This window comes from Coenobita brevimanus, chromosome 74 (genome assembly GCF_032717465.1).
Source record: "Coenobita brevimanus isolate Jiangsu-jjx chromosome 74, ASM3271746v2, whole genome shotgun sequence".
Lineage (NCBI taxonomy): Eukaryota > Metazoa > Arthropoda > Malacostraca > Decapoda > Coenobitidae > Coenobita > Coenobita brevimanus.
The window spans coordinates 36,421,501-36,446,137 of NC_137027.1; the positions used below are offsets into that span (position 1 = coordinate 36,421,501).

At 41.6% G+C, this 24,637-nt stretch overlaps 1 protein-coding gene across 1 annotated transcript in view; it reads left to right on the forward strand.

Moving 5' to 3' along the window:
• LOC145407831 (adipokinetic hormone/corazonin-related peptide receptor variant I-like) overlaps positions 1-23,481 on the forward strand; it is a 203,351-nt gene extending 179,870 nt beyond the window's left edge. The window contains exons 6-7 of the mRNA XM_080278688.1: positions 22,972-23,150; positions 23,462-23,481. Of these exons, the coding sequence (XP_080134814.1) occupies positions 22,972-23,150; positions 23,462-23,481 (199 nt within the window). The remainder of the gene's footprint in view (positions 1-22,971; positions 23,151-23,461) is intronic.
• The last annotated feature ends 1,156 nt before the right edge of the window (positions 23,482-24,637 follow it).

Below are 24,637 nucleotides of genomic sequence, written 5' to 3' on the forward strand. Positions count from 1 at the left end.
AGACTCATTCCTACCTCATAGCAGAGACATTGAATTTCACGCCACCATGACTGAATATTTAATCTGAATGGCCTAGTTCCCTTAGATGAAAACAAGCCAATTATAGTTCGAGGGAGTGATAGCCATATATAGGATTCCAACACGTAAGGCATATACCTTTAAACATTAGGGCTTTTACTCTCTCTCTCTCTCTCTCTCTCTCTCTCTCTCTCTCTCTCTCTCTCTCTCTCAGCTGTATAAAATCGTCTAGCGTAGTTGGAACAGAATTCTAGAGTTGCCCCGACAGTGAGAGGAGAACGGCATATATATTACCCTCCTCAGCTCCTAGAAATTAATGTCAGTTGAGAAAAATCGTCTGGCGTTTACTGAAAAAGAATATTCTCGTCGGTTCGGATAGCTCCTTAACACCACTTCCTTAGCTATTTATCTTTTTTATTATGGCTGGTTAATATCCTTTAGTACGATATTAATGCAGAGCAGACAATATTAGAAGGATTTATGTTAACACAGAAGAGGGCAGTAAGATGCAATAAGCAAAATACATCGCTTAGGAAAACATGTTAAGGAGCTTCCATAACCGACAAGTTTACGGATCATTAACTGAAAGAAAATGATCCGTATATCACCTGAAGTTACCCGGAAGAGAGAGAGAGAGAGAGAGAGAGAGAGAGAGAGAGACTAAGAACCGCTACAGATAATTTCTTACCTGTACTATCGTTACTTAAGGATGCTCCCTAATGCCTCCTTGTAAGCGATTTATTTTGCTTATTACACCTTGCTGTCCTCTTCTGCGTTACTTAAGTCCAACTAATACCGCCATAATCTGCATACATAACGTACAACGGGATATTCGCCAGCCATATCCAAAAAATAAACAAAATAAATCGCTCATGAGGAGGTGCAAGGGAACCTCCTAACCCTACAAGAACACGAGCCAAGAAGGACAGATAGAGGATCGGATATCACAAACACAGACAGTCCAGGATCTTATACCTTTAGTCCTGAGATACTGGATTTAACCCCATAGGAGGATTGAGAAGACGGTAATAAACCTTCTTGTAAATATTTACTGATCGCGGAAAGTCCTCTCAACTTTAATATTGTCTCATCGCCACACCACATCACATCTCCTTACGGCACATCATGTTGCATCACACCACGCCGCGACACACCACACTTCATCACAGTAGAGTATACCCACCCCACACCACACGACAAATCACATCACATCACATTACAGCATATCACCATACCACACTACACATCACAATACAATACAGCATATCACCACACTGCACCATATCACATCACACGACTTCACACCTCACTACACTACACCACACCACCCCACACGGCACCACTCTTCACCACACCACACCACACCACACCACACCACACCACTCCACTCCACACCACCACGGCAAACAACAAGCACACTCGTTGGAGGTAATCTGACCACAATTAGGACTGGAAATTACTGTTGTTTTTGCCAGCAGTGGATGAAATGAGGAAGGAAACATTGAGAAGGAGAGGAAAAAAAGAGGGAGGGAGGGAGAGAAACGAAGGAGGGTGGAAAGGAGGGAGGTAACGAAAATGGCAGAGGGAGACCAGAGAGAGGAAGGGTAGGAAGGGAAATTAAGAAAGACGAAAAATGATGTAGAGGAAGGGAAGGAGAGAGGGAAGGAAGGAATGTGAGAAGCAGAGAGGGAGGGAAATAACGGATGAGGAAAGGAGGGGTAGAGAAAGGTAGAGGGAAAGGACGAGAGAGAGGTCTGGAGAGGGGGAAGGGATGAGAAAGAATGAAGAGCAATGTAGTGGAAGACGACAGGGAGGGAGGAAGACTGAGGAATAAAGCAGGAAAGAAAGGCAATTAACTCCTTCTTTGCGCTAAATTAAGGAAAAAGGGTAGTGATCTTAAATAATCCAACACTGTCTTACCCCTTCGCTGTTATGAACGAATAAAGATACATCATTTAGTCTGTCACCAAAAATATATTATAATTTTTCCTCAGTGCGGAGAGTTTTCGGTATTAAAAAAAACGTGTAAATTAATCTCTAACTATCCGATGGTCAGGGCAACTCTTGTGTTTTATTCCAGCTGGCTCCCATGTTTTTTATTCAGTTGAGTGAGTTGCAAGATCCTGAGTGCGTTAATACGGTCACCCATTTTATCCTGTATGGGAAAACTCCTGTATTCATACCAGCTTACGCCAGTTTATTACCAGTAGATTAAGCTGAGAATGAGTAAAGGAGCCTGAAAATATTGACTCTTTCTTTACTATAGGCTCACCAATAGTTGATATTTCACACCATTCCTTTTTCCTCAGTAATTGCAATCGCGCACTACTGTGGCGTCATTTATACTTTATTCTTCCAACCAACACACTATTTTACTCAGCATAGTGGAGACGCTTCTTAATGGAGAAGTTAGAAGTCTCCTACAGGATGGATAAATTCGTCTGAAGTTGGCCAGAATTATCCCCATGACGTCACACACACACACACACACACACACACACACACACACACACACACTTTATCCCTTACATAAGCCCCAATAACAGTGACTGCATATGAAGGCTCACTAGTAAAGAAAGGCTGTGCTATAAAATCAACAGGAATTCCTTGTCCATTTTACACACTAGTATTTAAACATCAGCTAAACCTCGTATGGCTGACGGCTTTAGTGTTTACAAAATATTTTATACGGGTATATTACTACACTAGCAGAATGCACAAAAGCAGTACACTTGGAGATTTTAATATATTATCTTGGAGCAATAAACTATTACTATTATACCCTCTGTCTTCTAACTTAGCCTAAAATTGCCGTCTCCCCATCTTGAATAGATTAGCACTGGAATATATTGCTAGTCTCAAGGAAGGATTGTGCAAAGGATGTAAAACCGTGGTATATCTTTTGCTTCTGGGGGTCAATGAACTACGTAAAATCAGCTCCCAAAAAGCAAAAATCTGGCCCAAGTTAAGGTAAAAGAATTATATCAGCATTACCATGATCGTTATCACCACTGTCACCACGAACTGTCTCCAACTCAGGCCCTGCCATCCCTCGTTTCCTTCGGTGTACAGTCTTTGGAAATTAGTCTTGTATTCGAAGCAAATGACACAGATAAAACTGATCTATGGCCAGATAAAGTAATCAGTGTTAGTTGTTGTAGAATCCTGAGTCTGATTTTCAAAGCCCAAGAAGAGAGAAGTAGGACAGGCGACAGGATTTTTGCTGCCGAGTGTACAGTTGGGCACATATAAACCTGGGACAGCAATAATGTGAAGCAGAAGTCTAGCAAATCGTACACCTAACAGCCTTGACGTAATTACACGTTTGTTGGTGGCACTGATATGATGGAACGGAGGTGACGAATATTAAGTGAAATGACCAGATAATTGTGATGCATGAACGTCGGTATCTTTAGCTAGACCTCCGCCAAAATAATCAGTGTCCATTGCTGCAGAATCACCGAACTGATTTTCATAGCCCAAGGAAGGAGAAGTAGGAGATGTGACACGACTTTTGCAGGTGACTGTACACTAGGCCTGTCCAATCGGGGCGCCTGGAGTTTTGATAGGGGCAGGAAGATGTATAAACAGTCCTTAGGGTACAATTTTACTTCTTACCCTGCCAGTATATAATCAATAATTCTGTGCAGTGGATGTGGGGCTGGCCCTAATGAATGAGGGTGAGATTTGGAAGCTTCCTGTGTTGCTGTTTGCTGATGATACAGTATTGTTGAGTGAAGATGAATGGGAGTTGCAAGGTTTGGTGAATGAATTTGGGACAGTGTGTAGGAGGAGGAAGCTGAAAGTTAATGTAAACAAAAGTAAAGTTATGGTGTTTGAGAGGAATGAAGTCACAGAGTGTGCAGTGAGGTTGAATGGTGAGGATATGGAGAATGTGAGTGCATTCAAGTACTTGGGTAGTGTGATGAGTAAGGATGGAACTTTGGGGGATGAAGTACGTGAAAGGGTACAGCAGGGAAGGAAGGTTGTTGGTACACTGAAAGCAGTGATGAGAAATAGGGAGGTGAGTATGGAAGTTAAGAAGTCACTGCATGATGGTATTGTGATCCCTACCCTGACGTATGGAAGCGAGGCGTGGACCTTGCAAGAGGGGAACAAGTCAAGAGTGAGAGCAGTGGAAATGAGTTACTTGAGAGGAGCATATGGAGTGACGTGGAGGGACAGGTTGACGAATGAAGAAGTGAAGGAACGTTGTGGGGTAGATGTGGATGTGGTTGAGAAGATTAGGAGAAATACACTGAGGTGGTTTGGACATGTGGAGAGAATGGAGAATGAAAGACTGACTAAGAGGGTTTATGTAGGTGAGGTGGAGGGAGGGAGAGGGAGGGGTAGACCGAGGATGAGGTGGAGGGATGGAGTTGAGAGGTATATGAGGGAGGGGGGGTGAGTTGGGGGGAGGGTAGTCAAATGGTGGGTGACAGAGTGACTTGGAGGCGTTTTGTCTGCGGCCACCCTTTGCGGAATTAGGGCGTCGGGCTATAGATAGATAGATAGATTATTATGTCTAAAATAGTAGACACTGATTTTCATAATATCGGACGGTATCTATTTTTTGGTAAACGAATATGCTAAGTTTAAAAATAATTGCGGGTCGATAAACATTGGGAATTATAAAAATATTTCGATTTTATACATTTTTCCATAGGTAAAATAGATAGACAGACAGATAGATAGACTGGCGTATAGACATAGATTTATTGTAGTCGTATGTTCATGTAAGTGGCATTATGACGTGTGTAATGATTAAGGGTCGGTTTCTAAGTGGTTTTGGGCATTTGTAACACCTCGTCCTTAGCGATTTATTCTGCACATTACCCTACGGTATCCCTTTTTATGTTATCTGAGGAAACTGTATTTATGATAAAGCAATGGCATATACTGTAAAAGAACGTTAAGGTGTAATATGGAAAATAAATCACTGAGGCAAAAGTGCTACGGTGCTCCTTTACAATGGAAAATAAATCGCTTAGGCATAGGGGCTTGAACACTCCTTTACCTTGGAAAATAAATCGCTTAGGCAGAGGTGCTACGGAGCTCCTTTGTCTCCTTAAATACGACTCTACTTGTGAGGTGATTTGCCTTACTACGTGTGAGATGATATGCTTTACCGTTTACCCCTGTCGCGTCACTCTGCATCAAGGCATCTTTACTAGTCTTGGATCCACTTCATTCTTTCTCCCTTTATTCTCATTTTCCTTTTTTTTTCTCTCTTTTGCACTATTCAGGTTTTCCCCGTCTCGCCTTGCGGTTGTTTTTTCCATCTAGCTGAGGTTCTGCTGTTTACACCGAGTGGAGTGTTTTCGTGCGCCATTTTTTTTGTTTTTTCTTTTTTAATTTCAGACTCTCTCTCTCTCTCTCTCTCTCTCTCTCTCTCTCTCTCTCTCTCTCTCTCTCTCTCTCTCTCTCTCTCTCTCTCTCACACACACACACACACACACACACACACACACACACACACACACACACACACACACACACACACACAAGTACGCCTTTTTAGAGAGAGAGAGAGAGGATGTAATAAATTGAGGTCCCACAACCATTCACGTCATGGTTTGCATCTGAGAGCAGAGAATAACCTGATTACTAGTGTTGCATTGCGTCCAGTTTCTCAATATCCTCTGAACAATTGGCCCTGAACTGTACCTCTCCTTCATAAGTGGTTTCATGAAGCTTTCATATCAAGGGAGTCGCGTGTATATCGGTTATTATACGTGAAATATCCTGTGTTGAAAGACAAAGTTCTGTCGGTTTGGACTCTTGCAAATACATGTGGGATGGATGAGTTGAGGCTGCATTGTGTGTGTGTGTGTGTGTGTGTGTGTGTGTGTGTGTGTGTGTGTGTGTGTGTGTGTGTGTGTGTGTGTGTGTGTGTGTGTGAGAGAGAGAGAGAGAGAGAGGGAGAGGGGGGGGAAAGGGATATTTGGTAAGAGAAGTTAAAGGAAAGAAGACAGAAGTGATGAAAAAGTATGATATTACTTAGAGTTACGAAGCTACACAGATCACACAGACATTACGATCCTTACTATGTGTGAGGAGAGGACAGAAGGGAGGAGAGAATGGAGAAAGATAGATGGATATATAGAAAAAATGTTAAAACTGAGGGACAGAAAAAAGGGTTAAATGAAGATACATAGAGAGTACAGACCTTAAAATCCTTAGTAGAATGGAGGGGATGAGAGAGAGGAGAGGAGGAGAGACAGGAGAGGCGGAAGAGAGGGAATGAAGAGGAAGATATGAAAACTGAGGGATATAGGAGTAAAGGTCATAGAGTTACATAGACCAAACAGACCTTATGATACCTCTTAATGTGGTGGGAATGAAAGGGAAGAGGAGAGGAAAGAAGAGAAAAAGATGGAGAGAATGTTAATAGTAAGTGACAGAAGCGGATGAGTTTATATATATTTACAGACCATACAGACCTTGGTGTCATTACTAGGAAGGAGAGATGAAAGAGAGGAGGAAGGGAAGGAAGGAAGAAGAGAAAAGAAGGGACAGAGTGGCTGCAAGAAAAGAGAAGTAAAAAAAGGGAGAAAAGAGACACAGCGGAAGTGGGAGACAGAAAATGAGATTAAACAGATACACAGACCACACAGACCTTGCGATCCCTACCTGGTGGAGAGGGATGAGAGAGAAAAAGAGAAGAGAGAAAGAAAAGAGTTAAAAAAAAAAGGGCGGGCATCGTACTGAATGGGTTAATGGATATTTTGTCTAGTGGAACGTGTTCTTTAAGCTGAATAAATTTGTATGGGAACAAGAATAAAAATATTAATGGGCACTTCGGTACTTCAGTCGTGTGTGTGTGTGTGTGTGTGTGTGTGTGTGTGTGTGTGTGTGTGTGTGTGTGTGTGTGTGTGTGTGTGTGTGTGTGTGTGTGTGTGTGTGTGTGTGTGTGTGTATGTGTGTGTGTGTGTGTGTGTGTGTGTGTGTGTGTGTGTGTGTGTGTGTGTAAATATACTTCTGTTGCAATTCGTATGTTTCTGTGTGCTTGTATGTTTGTGTCTGTGCATAATTGGTTCAAGGGTCTATGAAAAAATTGATGCGCATGGGAATGGAAAGCAAAGTAAGTAGTAGCATCAAAAGAGCCAACATAGTCGTTCCTTTCCCTTAGGGCCAACTATCATAGTCACCTTTGCAAATAATCTGAATTAACCCGATGAAACCCATGGCGCATTTTATTTATTTATTTATTTATTTATCGCTCCGCTAAAGTTATAAAGGATTGCCTCATAGTATTTAAGATGTGTAAAGATTATGTCCGAGTTTATTTCCAGTGGTCTTTCTTTACCTGAATTAAATTACCTGGAGTTAGAATGAAACAGGTAAAGAATCGTAGCAAAACTCAGTCGCCTCAGAATGAAACAGGTGAAGAAACGAAACAAAACTCTGTCGCCTCAGAATGAAACATGTAAAGAATCGTGGCAAAAACTCAGTGGCCTCAGTTCACAGTAGGAGACTCTATGAACCTGAGTTGGGGAAAGATGAACAGTACCATAGTTAGCCTTTGAAAATTTCCAGTCACTGAATTCTCTTACAACCTACTCTTCACCTGGATGGAAAAATGGTCCCACCTATTCCCAGCGTGGAGTGGGAAAGTATACAGTATCATTGGTGTTAAGTAGTGAATGACTCTCCTGCAATCGATAGTTAATGACTCTTCTGCAGTCGATAGTTAATGACTCTCTTGCAATTGATAGTTAATGACTCTTGCTGTCGGTAGTTAGTGACTCTCCTGCAATCGATAGTTAATGACTCTCCTGCAGTCGATAGTTAATGACTCTCTTGCAATTGATAGTTAATGACTCTTGCTGTCGGTAGTTAGTGACTCTCCTGCAATCGATAGTTAATGACTCTTCTGCATTCGATAGTTAATGACTCTCTTGCAATTGATAGTTAATGACTCTTGCTGTCGGTAGTTAGTGACTCTCCTGCAATCGATAGTTAATGACTCTCCTGCAGTCGATAGTTAATGACTCTCTTGCAATTGATAGTTAATGACTCTTGCTGTCGGTAGTTAGTGACTCTCCTGCAATCGATAGTTAATGACTCTCCTGCAGTCGATAGTTAATGACTCCTGCAGTCTATAGTTAATGACTCTCCTTCAGTCGATAGTTAATGACTCTCCTGCAATCGATAGTTAATGACTCCTGCAGTCGGTAGTTAATGACTCTCCTACAATCGATAGTTAGTGACGCTCCTGCAATTGATTAAGATTTTACGTTATTTTCAGCGTATGGATCGGAGCACTTTTTTTTTTTTTTTTAAATGCTGGGAAGAAGGAACCAAAGGCCATTCCCCTTCCCCCGCCAGGGATGGAAATACTCTGGGACTCTAATTCTCGTCGGTCCAGAAGGCTTCCTAATACCTCTTCCTTTGCGATTTATTTACGGATATGACGTATTAATATCGTTTAATGCGTTACTTATGCAGAGTATGGCGATGTTAAAAGGATGTATCAATCACAGAATAGGACAGTAAGGTGTAATAAGCAAAATAAATCACTTAGGAGAAGGCGTTAGGGAGCTTCCTTAACTGGCGAGAATGCGAGCCTAGGACTATGTTCCACCAAGAGCTAGATGATATGACTTACCTGGGAGTGAATCATAGTTACCTGAATGTCTAGATTAAGAAATAAATAAATAAATAAAATCCGCATAATCCATCCCCCCAGCCCCCCAAGAGGGGAATATCACGGTGAACGTCGCACATTACCTTCATAATTTCCTCTTGTTCCTCTCAGTTTTTTATGATTACCTTTACAGAGAAAGGTTTTGGGATTAATGCCTGTAGGGTGTACGGAGATAACTATAAACATAAGGCTCCTCCATTGTACTCTCAGCTGCATAAAATCATCTGGGGTAAAACTGGAATGGAGTACTAGAGTTCTTTCGACCATTAGAGGGTAAAGGATGGCAGCTCAACACCTAATACTAGGATTTTTCTCTTCTAAGAAAAAAATCATCTGGTGTTTGCTAAATGAAATTCCAGCGCACACCACCAGAAGCGAAAAGCTTACTCGATAAATTATTTCAGTTTATTCTTGTTATATTCAGACGATTTTCTTCAGTTCAGGAGAGAGAGCGTGAACTGGAGGGGTTAGAAGCGCCTTTGATGAATCCCTCTACTGCCATGGGGGATTTCTAAGTTAAATAAAAGTAGTCATGAGGTAGAACAGGATAACAAATGCGTAATAAAAGTAAACACACACACACACACACACACACACACACACACACACACACACACACACACACACACACGAATAGCAGCGAGAGTGTTGGTGATCACACATTCTCCATATTTTACTTTTTTGTTATCATTTTTACAGAAGAGGCTCATCAATAGGCTACTAGAGTTGTTCCGATTGTGAGAGGGTTAATGGTGATGGTTCCAGCAGTCAGGCTCCCATGACTCACTGTAAGATGGAAAAAGTGTGTGGCGTTAGATGGAATAGAATACCGATACTAGGGTTATTTCGATTATCAAATGGTTAATGTTTACAATATTAACATTCTGAGGATATTGGACCCACTCTCAGTTAAATGAAGAAATTTTTACAGTATTAGTATCTGAGAATTAGGTGACTCAGTCCTCTAAATAAATTCCTAATGTTTACACTATTAACCCTCTGAAGATATTGACTCGCTTTCAGCTAAAATAAATTCGTATTAAATGGAATAAAGTATTAAAGTTATTCTGATAAGAGAGAGTAAATGATAGCAGTATTAACTTTCTCACGGTCCTATCACTCACTCTTAGCTGAATAAAATCGTCTGGCGTTAGCTAGAATAGATTACTAGGTCCATTTTTCTCCAGCTTGGTCCAAAATTTGCATCTCTCCATACTGAATGCTGAGTTTTAGCAAGAGATGAGCCCTAGAATATGATGGTAGTCACGAAGAAGTGCCACGGAAAGGGATGTAGGGCCCCAACATTGTCGTATTCTGCCATGGAGTTACGTGCAATAAGCTGCAGAAGGACAAAAATCTGGGCCAAGTTACGGTGAAACGACTATGGATTTGCTATGACCTTTTTTATGGTGCCTTTTACAGTCGGAAATGGCTTGCAACTTTCCAGACTCAGTCCTGGAATTACTGACGCACTCTTTGTTACGGTAATTGACTGAGTTGTTCCTATTACGGTTCGCGTCGAAGTGGACCTGTAACTATGTCTGCAGCTGCACATGGTGTTTAGTTATGAATATACTAATGGTACCCGAATTTTGTAACTCCTGTACAAGTAATTTCTGTATTATTTATTTTATGTTGAGGAAGGGGGGAGGAAGAAGAGAGGTGCAAGAAGAAGGAGGAGGAGAAGAAGAAGAAGAAGAAGAAGAGGAAGAAGAAGAAGAAGAAGAGGGAGAAGAAGAAGAAGAAGAAGACTAAAAATTAATTCCCGTTGACCACACCAAGTTCAGACAATATTTTTTTCCCCTAAGGCTCGATCTTCCCCGGAATATTTCGTACAGCCATCGAAGCTATATGCTGTCCCTAATTCTGCAGCTGGGTAAACACGGACAGAGAGAAAACAAACTTTGTCCATTAGTCTGACCGGCACAAGAATCGAACTCAGGGTCTTCTAGTTGCAGGCTGGATATGCTACCACTGCACCACCTGCACTCCTAAGAGGGGTCAGTGTAGGAAGGAGAAAAGGAAGGGGGTGTATGAGGGAGAAGTAGGGTGGAAACGGAAGGGAGAAAGGACGGGAGGGGGACGATGGAAAGGTGAGTAGGGGATGGACGACTTATGAACAGCAGTACAATTAGTCACCTGAAAGTAGCCTCACCTGCTGGGAGTCTTGTTGCTGGGGAAGAGTAGGACTTAGAAAAATGTAATAGATAACCTTGATGCTCTTCGTGTAGTCGATAGGCAAGAAACCCTAGCCACTTTCTTGCTGAGGGGCTAAAGAGAACGGGTACAAATTGATGTTCCGGTATATTTCGAATTCTTGTTCCATAATTGTTTGAGGTGTTAGTGGTGTGTGGTCGATGGGAAATTGCGGTAGACAAATAAACATAAGTAAATTCATAGAATGATGGGTTATTGGAAATGTTTTACCTCTCGTCTTATATTACAGTTCTCCAACATACAATTAACACAACATATTTTTTTAAATTTAGTTTTTATGTATTTATTTATTTATTTAATTTTACTTTCCCTCTGAAATTCGGTTGTGTGGTGCTGTGTTGGTGTGGTTCTGTGGCAGTGTGGTAGTGGTAGTACGGTTGTGCGGTAAAGTGGTGTAATGGAAACTATGTAATCTTTAGTGAACGTACTTACAGCACACGAGGTTTTACGGCCATTTACATACCTCATTTCCCTGAATGGCCATCCACTTTCACTCACATATATCCATTCACTCGCCTACATTACCTTCGTGCATTCACTTACACTCACGAGAATAAGAAAAAATGGAAGGGAGAAAAAGCAGGAAAGAGTTTAAGTTATTTATTTCCCTAACGAACCACACAGAGGATGGGTGTTGAATAGTCCAGCACATTAGAGAAATCAAGGACTTAACTCCTCTCTGTTTTCCTTCCCACCCATTCTTGTCCATTTGTCGAAACAAACCACAGTACTTTCACTAGGAGGCGTATTATTAAACTAGAGAAAAATGTGGAGAAAGTGCCAATGTTTTACGGTAATTTCTGAGGTAACGACGACTAAAGAATATGCCCCACAATTCATGTATCGTTATTGACTACATTCCTTTGTAAGTGAGTCAGAATGAGCACTTCGAACGACAAGAAGAAGCACTCAGTGAATGCAACGCCAGGGCCTCTACGGGCTAGAGATTTGACCTTGGCGTATGATCTTGACCTTTGACTTTCATTCTTGTCTGACCCTTAGTGCTTCCCTCACGTTTGGTCCAAATCAAACTCGTATAAATCGAACTTGTCCTGTGAACTTTCTTTGTGCCCTTGGCCTCTGACTAATTGTTCTAAAAATCTAGTCACTGTATACGTACCTTTCCAACAACACTTCCACAGGGTCTGGTGCAAAAAATAAATAGATAAATAAATAAATAAATAAATAAGCAGATCTTGCCACGTGACATTGACTTATGGCCTGTCGTTGTCAAAAACAGTACCAGCTCATTGGCTAATCCTCAACCCTTCCACCAAGTTAAATCAACTAAAAACTGCTTGAGTTGTTTTGTTCTCTCTCACACACACACACACACACACACACACACACACACACACACACACACATACAAACACACACACGTCGACCAAAACATAACACCCTCTCTCGCGTCTCGTGCGCGGGTGTAGCTTACAGGCATTCAGTATATGACAGCCAAATTTGGGAGCTTGCGTACACCTTCTCGTAGCCAGTTTTAATGATAAGGCCGCTAGACACCCATTACATCCACAACCATCCACTCAGTCATCCAGTCAGGAACCCAGTTATATTTCCAGTCACTTATCCTGTTAAATATTTGAGTGTGATGTCTTTCATATTTCCTCCTCTAGATGACTTTATTTAAGTTTAAAACCATTTTCACTTACAAGTTCAACAAATTATGCTAGATGATTTTTTTTTTTTATTCTCGTATTTCTGACAATTTTAGTCGTCTTAGAGAGATTTATCGAATTCATGGGATTAGATATAGCCTTTAAACGTTTAATTAGAGAGGTCCTTCCCATGTCGAGTAGAGCAAACTGGAGATGACAAACATAAAATTAAGAATCCATCATTCATATGGAGAGGTTAATGGAGGTAGTTTCTTACCCTTTTCTTCTAAGAGGCTCATTTCATAGGGTGCCTGGTGGTCAAGTAGTTAGAATGTCCCTGTAAGAGTGATGGATTTGCATACGTTCGATCCCACGGAGGTGACTCGACTTTTTTTTTTATCATGTAATGCCACCAGGGAGCAGAGGCTGGTCATCTACCCTTCAATGTGCTGGAATACTTCAGCCTAGCCTCGGGCCCCTGCACCTGATATGTGATAAAGCGAGACTGAGCGCTTAGGGATCGGTGGTTATCATTATACCTTTTCCTAAGCTGAACAAATAAGTTACCTGCAGAAAGAAAGATAAATGTCGTCTCTTTTCCTGACATTTATTTGTTTATAGTTATTAATTTTTGTAATCACCCGTTTCCTTAGTCTGCACTGGGTGTTTCAAAAGTGTGCCAAAAGATAGTACCCTTCTTTGTATCCAATTTTGATGTCTGTTGGTAAGTTTTTGCTGCTTAGGGGAGGCTGTGTGATCTGAGGGGATATAATTCGCCCTTCTTAACTGTATGTTCTTCATAACTTTAATATCACCTGAAAAGAGCAAGGAAAAATAAGTATTACGCCCACTGGTTTTCTCCGACAAAGAGAGTACGTTTTCATCCCTGTTTGTTTCTTTGTTTGTGTGCAGGATTACTCAAAAACTAAAAGAGAGATCTGGGCCAAATTTGGTGGGTAGATAGCCCATGTCCCAGGGAACAATCGATTAATTTGGGGGACCGATCCGGATCGTGTTACAGATTTTGGATCCGGAAAACACTTTTTGAGAAACTCTAGTCACTGATGAGAAAACCTAACCCATTATGAAGAGTGGTTTAGAAATTACGTTGCCCTTGTCGGAGAGATGCGCTCCACTGAGTTCCCCTCTAGTTAAAGCTGAGGTATAGCAGTGTGAGTGTGATGTGGAACTGTGTGGTGTGGCAGTGTGGTGTGTGGCAGTGTGTGATGTTGCAGTGTGTGGAGTGTGTGGCGTGGCAGTGTGTTGTATGGCTGTGTATGTTGTGGGAGAGTGTGGTGTGGCAGTGTGTGGTGTGGCAGTGTGTGGTGTGGCAGTTCGAAGTGTGGCAGTTTGTGGTGTGGCAGTGTGTGGTGTGGCAGTTTGTGATGTGACGGTGTGTTGTGTGGCTGTGTATGCTGTGGGAGAGTGTAGTGTAACAGTGTGAGGTGTGGCAGTGTGTGGTGTGACCGTGTGTGGAAGGCCTTGAATTCGGGTCTTGAACTGGTCAGATTGTTGGATAAGATTCGTTTTTCCTTTGTCTTTTTCATCCAGGAATAAAACTTGGGACCTTGATGTAAATTCGATTGTTGCTTGTCGTATTCTTGGGGAAGATTAGATCAATTTTGAGTTTCTTCCTCGGTGACATTCCGTGCAATTGATAGGCACTTATTTTCATTACTTTCTTTTTCGCTCAAATTTTCTTCTTCCATCTCTCTCTCTCTCTCTCTCTCTCTCTCTCTCTCTCTCTCTCTCTCTCTCTCTCTCTCTCTCTCTCTTCATTTACCGTCATAGTTAGCGCCAAACAGGAAATCTTAATGAAGTTAACGCTTGAAAAGAAGGGAAACTCTCCAATTTGTCCAGCCTGGGAGTCACAACAAAGCCTCATTACCCCGCCATCTGTTGAGAGAAAAGGGAATTAGAGCGCCATGTCGTGTTTTTTTCTTCGCAAAGGCTATTGAACTTTACTCACTAGATGGCACAGAGGCAGTCTTCATTCTTTTTTTCTTTTTTTTTTTTTACCTGATTAGAGAAGTGTGCTCATTTTTATTCACTCCCGCTTTGTTTTAAATTCTTCAGCTCGAATTTTGTATATATTTCATTCTTGGCCTTACTGCGTGGGCTGGTATTCTTTTCGAGTAAGGAAGCTCCCTAACACCTTCCTAAACGATTTATTTTGATTATTACCCCTTACTCTCCTTTTCTGCACTGTGTTAATCCTTCAAACATTGGCATACTCTGCATAAATAAATACTGGCTTTGATCCCTAATCCACTGGCTATTTGTATCCTTTAATCTTCCCACATTTTGACAGTTTCACAAAGTTCAGAAGACAAATTTCGAAACGGGGGGGGGATAGATATTGCCATGATTAACCCCTGCACTTTGACTTTCCCCCAAAATGTAATAAAATCATCGAATTAGTGACAGGAATTAAGAGACGACCTTGGGGAAAATTGGTTCATTGAGACGGGCGTTTGTGTCTATAATTTTTGCTGGAGTTTTTTGGATTAACTCTTTTGTAGCTGAGAGTTGAGAAAAAAATGAAAAAAAGTGTAACTATCCCTCATTAGCTTGACTTTTGGCTCGACAGGTAGAGTTTGTGATGCTGGACCAAATTATTAAAGGATTATAGATGAAGAAAAGGGATTTGTTTTATACCTGTCGACTGCACAAGACACATTAACATTTTTATTCCTTGCAGTTAGTTTACTTTGGTGTCTTATGTAGCCTGACACAGAGCGATTTTCCAAGTTAAGATTGATTCAGAAAAGGTTTGAGTGAAAATACTGTTGCCATAGACCCAGCGTAGTCGAGACAAATCTAATTCTCTGTTCCAGCTAATGCCAGACGATTTTATTCATCTGAGAGTGAGTCGTAGGAGCCTGAGTGTTAGTACTGTCCCCACTCACCTTCGTATGATTGGGTCAGACGATTTTCTTAAGCTGGGGGCCTCTTTAATCTGCAGTGATGGGGTTAAATAATTTTGTACTTACTATTAACGGTGAGTAAACAGACAGACAGACAAAGGACATGTATTCTCGTCAGTTGAGGAAGCTCCGTAACACCTTTTCGTAATTGATTTATTTTCCCTATAAATTACTGTCCTCTTCTGTGTTACATAAATCCCTCCAATATCATCATACTCGCTTAACGTACAGAAGTATATCAACCAGCCATATCCAAAAATAAATCACTGAGGAAGAGGTGTTAGAGAGCCACCTTCACGTACGAGAATACGAGCCAAGGAATTATAATCTTCGGCTCATCTTTATTTTTGTTATTACGCCACCTGCAGATTAGTTTATTGAAAGGTATTATTCGTCTCTAATATAAGGCTTGATCAATTAAACAGACACACACACACACACACACACACACACACACACACACACACACACACACACACACACACACACACACACACACACACACATCTCATTAGCGATATGCACTGGCAGTTTCATCATGGCATATTACGGAGCAAAAACAAAAGGTAAATGAGTGAGGGGGAATACTGAATATTGTGTTGAATATTCGCGTTGCAAATTCAACACATCAGTGAATATGGGTAACAATGTGGATTAGGCTCAGGTAATCCGTGTGTGTGTGTGTGTGTGTGTGTGTGTGAGAGAGAGAGAGAGAGAGAGATGACGTCCTCTGATTGAAGTCAGTGAGAAAAGAGAATTGACATCTTCTAAGTCCTCTCTTCCGTAGCGTAGCATTCTCTCTCTCTCTCTCTCTCTCTCTCTCTCTCTCTCTCTCTCTCTCTCTCTCTCTCTCTCTCTCTCTCTCTAACATTACACTGATGATGCTGCTTTAAACTCCCTACGTACAATCATTCCTCTACGAATCTAGGGGTCACTTAGCTGAATTCAACCTTTTCATATTGACCAGCTTAAAAATTTCTCACCTAATATGAATAAAATCGTCAAAGGATAGCAAAAACAAAATTATTATTGACGCCTTCCTAGTGAACATATTAGATTAAACATTCTTTTAGTGGGCATGTCGTGTACAGGAGCGGATCCTGAAAAATCAGGGGGTTTCTGAAACATTCTGAGTCAGCCTCAAACTCGTAATGCGGTTCGGAGGAGGTGAAGAGACTGAAGAATAGAGCACGATAGTACTTTCAGATGCTATTGGCGTGGGCAACACTTGAAAATTCAGTATTTGCCAAAAAGTTGATCTAGTTGTACGCTAATAATAATAATAATAATAATGATAATGATAATAGTCTTGGTATGACGGGCTTTTTTATGAGAAATTCCAAGTCGCATCATCCGTGTTCGTAACACGTCATTCGTGTTCGGAAAATGACTAATCAGGGATGGGTCCTTAACACCCATATGGACCCCGCTCCCCCGCTCCGGCAATGGTGTATTATATAAACTCATTCGGTGACCGTGTCTGTCGGACCTGTCTAGCAGAAACTACTGTAACTTCAGTTTGTCCTCAGACGCGAGTGAACAGATAATCACAACCATTGGCATCTCCTCGTCTGGAGCGAAGAGTTACTGTATGCCGCTAGCATCCATTTTTCCAAATATATGCCCATCACTCGACCGACTTACGTATTAGTCCATCTGTCAATCATTGCAGTCGTCAAGCTATTTTTATCGCTTCCAGCAAAAACGCATCTCGCTATGTAACCGTTTATCCATTCTTTTTTTTTTTTTTTTTAAATAACAACGGAGGAAGGAAAAACAAATGGAGAAAAAAAATAATCCATACACCAGATTACTGGTGTCCTCTGTTCATAAAATATCTGTAACAGTTAGACTTGAACAGTTGTAGGTTGAAATTTGGAGGAAAACAACTCTGGGGAAGCGAGTTCCAGAGAGATGCAGTTCGGGGAATGAAAGAATTCTGATAGGCAGAAGTTCTGCAATATGGTTGAGTGACATTCCAGTCATGAGCGCTACCAGATGCCCGTGTAGCACGAGGGAAGGCATGGAGAGGTGGCACCATGGACGCAACTTCGTCTGAGCATTTGCCAAAAAAATATCTGTAAAATATTGCAAGGGAGGCAACATTCCTTCTTACTTGCAGGGAAGGTAGTTTATATGTAATGGCAGGGTTGTTAATGATTCTAACAGCTTTATTCTGAATTTTGTCTAATTGTCTTAATGCAACCTCTCCACAACCATTCCACAAGGGTGAGCAATATTCAAGCTGAGAGCGCACATGACTCGTATAAATTATAGCTAACTGCTCATCATTCACAAAACATTTCTGTATGATTCACGCAAGTAGCTACCACATTTTTGACCAATCCCTTCCCGTCATTTCCTCTAATTCCGAGACCTATAAAACCACACACACACACACACACACACACACACACACACACACACACACACACACACACACACACACACACACACACACACACACACACACACACACACACACACACACACACACACACACACACTATTTAAATAATTTCATCCATCTTTCTGTTTATCTGTCTGTCCACCCATATCTGTTTAGCTGTTTATCCATCTTCTCCCAACCTTTTTTTAACACATTTTTTTTCCAGCAAGATTTACCTACGAACTCACTTCACATCTATCCCACCAAAACTCAAACTCAAATCTATCCAGAGCTACAGAAACAAATTAAACCTTACCAGAATTACAGTGAAATGTTAAAAAGGCGTAAATATCTCAAAAAAACGTGTGTCCTAGAGCCAGGTCGAGGAGCTCTGAAACCCATTTAAAAATAGCCCGTCCGATTTTAAGCTCCCAACACAATCCCCAAAACTGGATATCGAATTACGGAAAATGTCAAAACTTATCTAGCCAACAGATTCATGGAAAAGAACAAGTCCCCGGTACAACTTACGTTGGCGTGTGGTGCTGGGCACTGGGCTGATCAGTGCAAGTTAATCAGTTCCTCAGCAATGCAGGGATTCTGGAACTCAGTGACAAAGGCATTTCAAGGCCAGACCCGTGGGAGGGATTGGCAACCAGTAATCTGACATCTATTTATTTCAGGGATATCTTAGTTAAGACATCTAGACTTCTGTGGTTAGCTCTCATCTAAGATAAATAGCATTGCCTTAGCTGGTATAGAATATTGTACTAGGCTTCTCCACATCACGGAAGCGTTTTATTTATTTATTTTTGTATTTTTTTATTTTTTACAGAAAGTGAAAGGAGGAAGGGAAAAAATTTAATTGAAAAATTGGTATTATAAAAAATCCAATGGTCCCGTTTCCGTCCTTTATTATCTGGAGGTTGTAAAGACGAGACTGTGTAGCCCTTTCACGGTGAGGCCAGGCTTGGAACTGATGTGAGATAGAGGTGGCGCCGTGGCACTGAAATACCTCAGCATAAGTCAGCACCTCTGTCGCTCTTCTGTCATCAGCACAGCACGCAGTCATTGGAATCTCGGGGCCAGGCGTTACACAATCCTACACACTGCACATACATAGACACGGCTGCATATGGTTATTGGTTCATATTATACATACAAAGAAGATAATAGTGACAAAATTAACAATACCTTGGGTTCCTGTATTCATTATTGTCTCAGATTGTCAGCCATCTAATAAAGAGTAATAAAGATATCCTCAGAGTAAGAGAGTAAATGATGACAATATTAACACTCTCAGTTTCCTATGCTCAGTCCTGCTTTAATTAAATAGCCAGCGGTGGAGTGGGAGGGAATAATAGTTGTTTGACGCTGTGAGGGATAAATGCGTGGATACTGTATTGTAAAGGTATACAGTATACGCCAAGCATTCTCATGATAATCCTCTTTGTTCACACAACAAAGGATCACCCGGCTTCGTTATATTGTTGTATGGTTGTGTGTGTGTGTGTGTGTGTGTGTGTGTGTGTGTGTGTGTGTGCGCGTGCGTGTGCGCGTGCGTGCGTGCTTGCGTTGCTGTCCTGTACCCTTGGTTGGAAGGAAGTCTAAGCCAGAGCCAGATACATTAGACCAAAATGATAATGATTGTAAAATTAATAATAATAATAATAATAATAATACTGTAATAGAAGAAGAAGAAGAACGAGACGAAGCAGAACCACCACCATCAATAACAACAACAACAACTTCAACAACATATACCAAACATCAACAAACAACAATAAACAAGATGATGATGATGAAGAAGAAGATGAGGAAGAAGAGAAAACAGATGAACAAGACGACGAAGAAGAGGAACAAGAGAAAGAACAAGGAGAAAAAGAAGTAGAAGAACCAGAACAAGAGCAACACAGCAGCAAGTCAATCTAATTCTTTTCCCTGCCTCTGACATCACTCTCGGTCGCCATCATAGAAAATAACATGCCCATATCTAGACTTTGGCTTTTAATTGTTCATTATATTTTACGAAGGTTTTTGTCTTTCCCTCCATTCATTCTGCATTTACCAAAAAAGTATATTGAGTTTCTATAATGATGGCACATTTTTTTCGAAAAATAAAAAATTTCCTCATCACTCAAACAGGGTGTGTGCCCGCGTCATTATGTACTTAATCTCGGAAAGTTTTTGAAGACTCTTGTTCAGAGTTTTAATGGGGACGCAAATGAGAGGTGGGCTGTGGACTATGAGGTGAGACTGGAAGCATTAGGTGTTGTCAGATGTAGTGGTGGTGTCAGGTGTTGTCAGATGTAGTGGTGGTGTCAGGTGTTGTTAGATGTAGTGGTGGTGTCAGGTTTTGTCAGATGTGGTGGTGGTGTCAGGTGGTGTCAGATGTGGTGGTGGTGTCAGATGATGTGAGATGTAGTGGTGGTGTCAGGTGTTGTCAGATGTAGTGGTGGTGTCAAGTACTGTCAGATGTAGTGGTGGTGTCAAGTACTGTCAGATGTAGTGGTGGTGTCAGGTGTTGTCAGATGTAGTGGTGGTGTCAGATGTTGTCAGATGTAGTGGTGGTGTCAGATGTCAGATGCAGTGGTGGTGTCAGATGGTGTCAGATGTGGTGGTGTCAGGTGTTGTCAGATGTAGTGGTGGTGTCAGGTGTTGTCAGGTGTAGTGTATAGGTGTTGCCGGATGTTGTGGTGGTGTAGGTGTTGTCAGATGTAGTGGTGGTGTCAGGTGTTGTCAGATGTAGTGGTGGTGTCAGGTGTTGTCAGGTGTAGTGTATAGGTGTTGCCGGATGTTGTGGTGGTGTAGGTGTTGTCAGATGTAGTGGTGGTGTCAGGTGTTGTCAGATGTAGTGGTGGTGTCATGATATCAGATGTAGTGGTGGTGTCAGATGTTGTCAGATGTAGTGGTGGTGTCATGATATCAGATGTAGTGGTGGTGTCGGGTGTTGTCAGATATCGTGGTGGTGTCAGGTGTTGTCAGACGTAGTGGTGGTGAAGGTGCTGTCAGATGTAGTGGTGGTGTCAGATGATGTCAGATGCAGTGGTGGTGTCAGGTGTTGTCAGATGTAGTGGTGGTGTCAGATGTAGTGGTGGTGTCAAGTGTTGTCAGATATAGTGGTGGTGTCAGGTACTGTCAGATGTAGTGGTGGTGTCAGATGATATCAGATGTAGTGGTGGTGTCAGGTGCTGTCAGATGTAGTGATGGTGTTGGTGTTGTCAGATGTTGTGGTGGTGTCAGGTGTTGTCAGACGTAGTGGTGGTGTCAGGTGTTGTCAGATGTATTGGTGATGTCAGATGTAGTGGTGGTGTCAGGTGCTGTCAGATGTGGTGGTGGTGTCAAGTGTTGTCAAAGTGGTGGTGTAAGTGTTGTCAGATGTAGTGTATAGGTGTTGCCGGATGTTGTGGTGGTGTAGGTGCTGACACGTGTAGTGGTGGTATCAAGTGTTGTCAGGCGGTGTAGTGGTAGTATCGAGTGTTGCCAGTGGTTTCAGGTGGTGGTTTCATTGATGTTAAGTGGTATGTCAGGAATTTTCAGCTGGTGTAGATTTGTTGCATAGTGATGGTGTGAAGCTCTGTAGTTTGTCAGGTGATGTTGTCAGGTTGTGGTTTTGTAAGATGGTGTAAAGTGTTTGAGAAAGTGAAGAAGAAAGAAGGAAAACAGTGGTGGTGTTGGATAATAGTGTCAAGTGGTATCAGATAATGGTGTAGTGTTAAGTGGATTCATGTGATGGTGTGATGTCAGGTGGTATCAGTTGATGGCGTGGTGTCAGGTGATGGTGTGGTGTCAGGCGATGGTGTAGTGTCAGGTGATGGTTTGGTGTCAGGTGATGGTGTGGTGTCAGGTGATGGTGTGGTGTCAGGTGATGGTATGTTGTCAGGTAGTGTTAGGTAGTAGTATGAGGTGTTATCAGAGCCTGTCGTGGTATCAGATCGTGGTGTCTGGTGGTGTCAGATACGGTGTAAGGTAGTGGTGCTTTCAGGTGTAGAATAATGTAATTGTAGATTCATAGGCATAACCCAAACAAAGCAGATGACGTTACAGTGAAGAATGTACAATAGCCGCCATGAAGAAATGTCGGAAGCGACCACAGAATAGCGAGAAGCCAGGTAATATTAGTGTCGATTTGTTTTCACGCGACAGAACTGGGTCACATCTACAGCTTGAATACTAAGTCGTGATTACATGACGGGCGTTAGTTATGAGGTAGGAATGAGTCTCCTTGGTTACTTATCAAACCGACCCTCCAGCCTCATTACACCTGGCCAGCAACTGAGCTGACCAAGGTAGGGATCGTCATCTGGTGAAGGAGTCTGGTATCATCTCATCTTTAGTCATGTACTTTCTGTTTGTACCATTTTAACCTCTTGTACATTACTGAGGGCAATTACTGCGACCATATAAATATAAAACTAAAATTAAAGATACTGTCAGTGTGTGCTGTAAGTCATAACCCTCAAAGAAAAACGTCCAACGAAATCTCTTATTTCACTTTAAATACGACCCTATATCTCAGAAGAACTAAGGCGCGGATGATCGACGAAACCAGCCAAACCTTGTAGATGTGAGAGAGGAGGCGACGGGCGACGACTTTAGTTTGGTAGTTCAGAATAATTACTAAAAGATAAAGAAATAGAGTGTGCTCAAGAATACATATACCTAAGGCAGGCCCTTCAGACACCTCTTGTTCATAGCATCAAAGCAAGCGAAGAATAGAAATGGGATGGAGGATCTTTGATAGCCAGAGCAACTTTATACAGGATACGTTTGCTTTTAATCACAAGGAACGGTTTTATAATTTATATGTCCTTCATGTTCTAATTTATGGATGAGACCTGGAGACATTTAATACTGAGTGGAAACTGCATCAGATGTCAGTGAAACCGAGGACGTGCAAAAGAATCATCGGCCGGGACTGTACCTTCCATGTCCACTTTATTAACCACAGCGATACACATGCTACACGGTACGCTGATAGCTGCAGCTGTATTTATCTAACCTTCCTTCTAACTCCATCACCTCGTTCGTTCTCTGTCCCTGACATGTACACGTTAGGTTATGACATGATTTCCAAAAGGTACGCATGCTGACTTCTCTAACCGGATAACTTTTGTAATTAAGAACTTTCGACCCCATCTCCTCTCTCTCTCCCAGGTACATGTTTGACCGAGCGAGTGCAGAGCAAGTCGATCGAAGACTGCAAGACGCTCTGTTCATCATGGCAGTGAGCAACAGCTGTGTCAACCCTCTCGTGTACGGCACCTACACCATCAACCTGAGGGCAGAGCTTAACAGGTGCTTCAGGCGACGCTCTCAACACGTCACTCTCGACCGTAAGTGGGATGGCTTGATTTTGACTTTACCTGCCTTGCTCAATGTTCCTTCCCCGTCCTGTGGGTGGAAGCTTAAAACTTACATTCACCCCATTACTGGACGGAACGGAAATACATCCCTTCCTGGTCAGGATATTAATTTACATGAGGCTGCATGTAATATGTTACATTTTTTTATTCATTACGGAAGAAATAACCATAACAGAATATTATTTGCAGGAGGCACGATGGCTTGAATTAGGAAATATGGGTAGCAGAGAATCTCCATATAACTCGCCAAATGCTCACTGCGTATACATTTGTGTCCATAGATACTTACATAAAAGACTAAAAAAGTACATGTATATTGAGATACAAATTTTGCATAACACCGCACTAGCCCTGGTGACAAGAGTACAAGAATATGGTAAAGAGAGAGTACATATAGTGTAGATAGATACATAGATAGATAGATAGATGCATTGACTGACTGTTGGCTGATTGGTAGATACAGAATATGTAGGTCCAGGAGCTGAACCCCGCAGTATTGTAATTGTCATAGGTTAATGTAATTACAATATTTTGACAGTTTTTTTTTTCTTTACATTTCTTCATAGTAGCAAATGACATTAAGCTGCGTCTGGATATTTGTATAGAATTTTTATCAAAAGATTAATGTGTATGAATTTCTTACCTGCATCCGTAAGTTTCGCGATAGAGGAATCTTAGAATTTATCTTATCGCATTGCACGTCAAAATGCAACAGTGTGTCAGAGTGATTTTGCAGGCAGAATATACTGTACACATGCAGCAGACACAGATATACGTTGTTTTCTTAGTATCTTGCCTTATATAAGTCTGGTAATGATATAAAGGAATTTACTGCCTCTATATGCGTCCCTTACATACATATATTATTATTATTATTTCTTCTACTTGAAGATTAGGCGGTAACAAGAGATAAGTGCGTTAAATTTGTGCTAATCACGAAGAAGTGCTATGGAAATGATGTAGAACCATAGTATTGTCATTCTGCCAACGATATGCAACGAGAGATCAAGATCAGATGTTGCTAGTCACGAAGAGGTGCTGTGGACGAGATATACAGCCATAGTATTGGCTTACTTTGCCACTGAGCTGTAACGAGATATTGGCACAAGAACATGGAGATAGTCACGAAGAAGAGCTGTGGAAAGTAATAAGATCCGTAAAAGTGTCTCATTCTGCCGTTGAGCTATAACATGAAACAATGGTTAGAATATGGTGCTAGTCACGAATAAGTGCGATGGGATTGATTTAGAGCCCTAGCTTTTTCTTCTACTACTGAGCGAAAGGCAATGTCCAGCAAAATGAAATAAAAGATGAGGTGAAATAATACCGTTTGAGTTCGGCCATTTTTTTTTCTTTTCTTTTATGTGTCCAACTCTGGGCAAAGGCTTCAGGACCTATCCCAAGGCCCAGTAGTCTTCCTACACACCCCCACATGTCACCACGTCGGCGCTAACACC